At 54.5% G+C, this 5,000-nt stretch overlaps 1 protein-coding gene across 1 annotated transcript in view; it reads left to right on the plus strand.

Moving 5' to 3' along the window:
* The window catches only part of LOC119574711, a 31,726-nt gene that overhangs the window by 12,464 nt on the left and 14,262 nt on the right, over positions 1–5,000 (plus strand). Inside the window, exons 7-9 of the mRNA XM_037922114.1 lie at positions 2,724–3,121; positions 3,234–3,522; positions 3,719–3,964. Coding sequence (XP_037778042.1) covers positions 2,724–3,121; positions 3,234–3,522; positions 3,719–3,964 — 933 coding nt within the window. The remainder of the gene's footprint in view (positions 1–2,723; positions 3,122–3,233; positions 3,523–3,718; positions 3,965–5,000) is intronic.

Genomic DNA, 5,000 nt, shown 5'->3' on the forward strand with positions numbered 1-5,000 from the left:
CTTATTCCAAGAGGTTCCCCTTTTCCTTCCTTCCTTTCCTCCTCCCCCCCCCCCCCCCGTTTCCCGCCTTCATCATTGTCTCCTCTTCCTTCGTCTTCGTCTTCTTCTTCGTCTTCTTCGTCTTCTTCTTCTTTTTTCTTCTTCTTCTTCTTCTTCTTCCTCTTCTTCTTTCTCCTTCTTCTCCCCCTTCTCCATTACTTCTTTATCTTTTCTTCTTTCTCCTTCACCCTTCATTCCTCTCCATCTCCTCCCTCCATCTATATCTCCTCCTCCCTCCTCCTTCTAAACGTCCTTTTCCCCTTTTCCACTTCCTTCTCCACCACCTCTTCCCCACCTCATCCTCCACCCTCTCCACCACCTTCTCCTCCACCCCCTCTTCCACCCTCTCCTTCAACTCCTCCTCCATCTTCTCCACCACCCTCCACCCTCTCCTCCACCCCCTCCACCCCCTCTTCCACCTCGCCCCCCCCCCTAACAATCTCCCCCTGACGAGCCACCCTTGCAGACGAGTGTGCCTCCTCCCCGTGCCTCAATGGTGCCACCTGCATTGACGGTGTGGATGCCTTCGTGTGTGCCTGTGCCCCTGGGTATGTGGGCGGAGCTTGTGAAGTTCCAGGTGAGTTTTTTTGGGGGGGCGTGGCCGAGAGATTGCCGATTTTTTTTTTTTTTTTTTTTTTTTTTCGAGGTGATGATTTTCTTTTTTTTCTTCTTCTTTTTCTTCTTCTATTTCTTTTTTCTTTTTTCTTTTATTTTCTTTTCTTTTTTTTTTCTCTGAGAGGATGGTCCCTTTTGGGTTTCTCCCCTCCTCTCCTCTCTCTCTCCCCTCTCTCTCTCTCTCTCTCTCTCTCCCCTCTCTCTCTCCTCTCTCTCTCTACTCTCTCTCTCCTCTCTCTCTCTCTCTGCTCTCTCTCTCTCTCTCCTCTCTCTTCTCTTTTCTCTCCTCTCTCTTCTCTTTTCTCTTTTCTCTCTCTCTCTCTCTCTCTCTGTCCTCTTCTTTTGTCTCTCTCTCTCTCTCTCTCTCTCTCTCTCTCTCTCTTGCTCTCTCCCTCTCTTTTCTCTCTCTGTCTCTCGCTCCTCTCTCTCTCTCTCTCTCACACTCTCTCTCTCCCTTCTCTCTCTCTCTCTCTCTCTCTCTCTCTCTCTCTCCGCTCTCTCTGAGATCTCTCTCTCTCTCTCTCTCTCTTCTCTCTCTTCTCTCTCTCTCTCCTCTTCTCTCTCTCGTCTCTCTCTCTCTCTCTCTCTCCTCTCTCTCTCTCTCCCCTCTCTCTTCTCTTCTCTTCTCTCCTCTCTTCCTGTCTCTGTCTCTTCCCCTCTCTCTCTCCCCCTCTCTCTCTCTCTCTCTCTCTCTCTCTCTCTCTCTCTCCTCTCTCTCTCTCTCTCTCTCTCTCTCTCTCTCCTCTCTCTCTCTCCTCTCTTCTCTTCTCCTTTCTCTCTCTCTCTTTTCTCTCTCTCCTCTCTATCTCTCCCCTCCTCCTCTCTCTCTCCTCCCCTCTCTCCTCTCTTTCTCTCTCTTTCTTTCCCCTCTCTCTCTCTCTCTCTCTCTCTCTCTCTCTCTTCTCTCTCTCTCTCTCTCCCTCTTCTCTTCTCTCTCTCTCTCTCTCTTCTCTCTCTCTCTCTCTCTCTCTCTCTCTCTCTCTCTTTCTATCAAGGTGTCTTTTTTAAGTAGTTTTGATAAAGTGATTTTTAAAAGTGTTTCTTGTTGTTTTTCTTTAAGTGGTTGTTGTTTCTTAAGCCTTTTTTATGATCCTTATTCTTCAATTTCTTTCTCATTTCTTTTGTTTTTGTCTTTTTCTGTTTTTCCTTTTTTCGAGTTGGCAATTAGGAAAGATTTAGATCTGTATTTAATTTGATTTCTGTATTTTTTTCAAAACTGAAAACGTTTACCTAGAACATTTCTTTTTAGAATTAGAAAGTTTGTTTACGTGTTCCAATAATTTGTAACTAACTATGCTTTTGTAGTTCATTAGAATATATATATATTTTTTTAGTCAGGCCTACTTCTCGCCCGTTTTCTATAAATGAAAATAAAGTAGAGGCTTATTTTTATTTATTTTTATCACTCATTCTTCATAAATTTAAAAGTAACATGTAATAAACATTTATTTTGGGAATTTTGTCTTATAATTGCATGTGTTTAGTGCATTTACGTTTTATTTACATATTTTAACATCAAATTGGGGCATTTAGATGATTAGTCTGGATGTAGATACGTTTTTAACATGAAGAAATTATATATGTTACTTGTTAGAACATATGAGTAGTTATAATAGCAGCTGATTTATCGATAGTAATGAATGTTGATAGTCTTTCATCTTTGAATGTTTGCTCTCTCTCTCTCTCTCTCTCTCTCTCTCTCTCTCTCTCTCTCTCTCTCTCTCTCTCTCTCTCTCTCTCTCTCTCTCTCTCTCTCTCTCTCTCTCTCTCTCTCTCTCTCTTTCTCCATAAGCGATACAATTGATATAATTGAGTAAGTTTGCATGGACTCCGGGAGCTTTCATAATAAATAATTTGGTTGACGGTCTTTGCAATCGAGTGCATGAATAACCACAAGGCTTATTTTTGTCGTGTCCGCTGCTTCCACGTTCCCCTCTCGCTCTATTTCACTCTTTCTTTCTCTGTTTCCCATCTTTGCATCGTTCGACGCAGCTCCCCCCCCCCCTCTCCCTCTCTCTCCTCTCCCGCCCCCACGCCCCTCTCTCTGTACGTTCCTTCTCCCCGCCCAGAGTCGTGCCCCGCCCACACCTCGGTCCTGGACACGGGCGAGTTCCACTGGCCCGCGACCCGCCACGGGCAGACGGCCGCCCTCTCGTGCACGTACGGCCTCAGGGTGACCATCGCCGCGAGCCCACCGTCAGCGAGGCCCGCCACCACCGCCGAGCCGCCCCCTGTAGACGCGTCCTCGGGGGCGTCGCACGAGGCCTCAGCTCTCGTGTCCTCGGGGGAAATGTCCCTCGAGTACGAGGAGGACCTCGACTCGAGCCCGACGCTGCTGCCGCACTCGGACGAGTTCACGACGCAGGCGGAGTGGCAGGGCGGCCGCTTCCGCATCAGCAGGCGGACGCGGGACGTGGCGGCGCACGCGGGCAACTTCGACTTCTCGCGCGGCCCCGCCTTCCAGAAGGTGTGTTCCTGTGGTTGGGCGTTGCTCTTGAGTTCTGAAATAAAGCTTCTGTTCATACGATTTGATTCTTGTGTTAAAGGAGCCTGTGTTCATGTCACGTATTTCCCCCAAGGACAACCCCGGATCCAGGCGACGCCTCGTCACGTCCCGCCTGCGAGGCGCCGTCTCGAGGCGCGCGGGCCGGAGGCTGCACCGGAAGAGGCAGCAGATGCAGGCGAGGCAGGAGGAGGGCGCCCTGGACGACGCCAGGCAAGGACCCCAGGGACTTCAGCCGCCCAGGGGGGAGCTTGGGCTGGGTCCGCAGCGCCCCAGGGGGAGGCCGCATATGAGGGGCTTTCGGGCGCAGAAGCAGGCGCCGGTGGCGCAGCCCCGTATCGGAGAGGGCGCCGGCGGCAGCCCCCCTAGGAGAGGGCGCCAGTTCGTCAGCCCCCCCGGCGACCTGCCAAGGATCGGAGAGGCTCCTGATCCGGCCAGAATTGGGGACGCGCTCGCCGAACAGCCAAGGATCGGCGCGAGGATGGCTCAGCAGTCGAGAGGAGGGACCGAGGTCATTGAGGATTATCCAAGGATTGGGGAAAGTGCGTCTGATCGCCCCAGGATTGGGGAGAGCCTATCCGAACACGCGAGGATTGGGGAAAGCAGAGCAGAGCATCCGAGGATTGGGGAGAGTTTTATCCGACCACCCGAGGATTGGGGAAAGCAGAGCAGAGCATCCGAGGATTGGGGAGAGTTTATCCGAACACCCGAGGATTGGGGAAAGCAGAGCAGAGCATCCGAGGATTGGGGAGAGCGTATCCGAGCGCCCGAGGATCGGCGAGAAGGCCTCCGAGCCCCCGAGCCTGGGCGAGAGGGCGTCGCAAGCGCCAAAAAGCCTCGCCGAGGGCGCGCGAAAAAAAAAAAAAAAAAAAAAAAAAAAAAAAAAAAAAAAACCCCCCCGAAAGGGAAACCCTTCCAGGCAGGGAGGGACCCCCCGTGCGGTCCGGGATAAAGCCCCCCCGCGGCAGAGGGAGGGCAGAGGGATTGGGCGCCTCGGCGGGCGGGCCTCCCCAGGGATCCCCTGGAAACCCCCCCCCGGGGCCCCGGGGAAGGGGGCCCCGCGGGGACCGGGCCATCCCTTTTTCTTTCAAAATTTTAAAACGGCCCCCCGCCCGGGCGACCCCAACGGGACCCCGGCCGACCTCCCCCCAAAAGCCTGGGGGGCCTCCCCGCGCCTCCCCCAAAGGGCAGGGGGGGGCGGCCGGCACGGGGTTCCGGGGGGCCACCGGGGAAGCGGATGTTGGAGGGGGACGGTCCCCCCCCTCCCCCCCTTTCCCCCAAACTCCCTTTCCCGCCCCACCCCGGGGGTCCCCCCTTCTTTTTTTTTTTTTTCCACCAAAATTTTTTTATTTTTGGTTTTTTTTATTTTATTTTAATTTCCCTCCCTTTTCCCCCCCCCCTACCCCTCCCCCCCCCTTCCCTTTCCATTCTTTTTTCCCTCGTTTTCCCTTTCCCCCTTCCTCTTTCCCCCTTTCCCCCTCTCTCCCCTCCCCTTCCTCCCCCCTCCCCCCTTTCCCCCCCCCTTTTCCCCCTCCTCCCCCCTTTCCCCCCCCCTTTTCCCCCCCCCCCTCCCCTCCTTTTCCTCCTCCTCCCCCTCCTCCCCTCCTCCCCTCCCCCTCCCCCCTCCTCCTCCCCCTCCCCTCCTCCCCCCCCTCCCTCCCCCCCTCCTCCTCCTCCTCCTCCCCCTCCCCCCCTCCCCCCCCCCCCCTCCTCCTCCCCCCCTCCTCCCCCCCCTCCTCCCTCCACCTCCTCCCCCCCCCCCCTCCTCCCCCCCTCCTCCTCCTCCCCCCCTCCTCCTCCTCCCCCTCCTCCCCCTCCTCCTCCCCCCCTCCTCCTCCTCCCC

This window comes from Penaeus monodon, chromosome 6 (assembly GCF_015228065.2).
Source record: "Penaeus monodon isolate SGIC_2016 chromosome 6, NSTDA_Pmon_1, whole genome shotgun sequence".
Taxonomy (NCBI): domain Eukaryota; kingdom Metazoa; phylum Arthropoda; class Malacostraca; order Decapoda; family Penaeidae; genus Penaeus; species Penaeus monodon.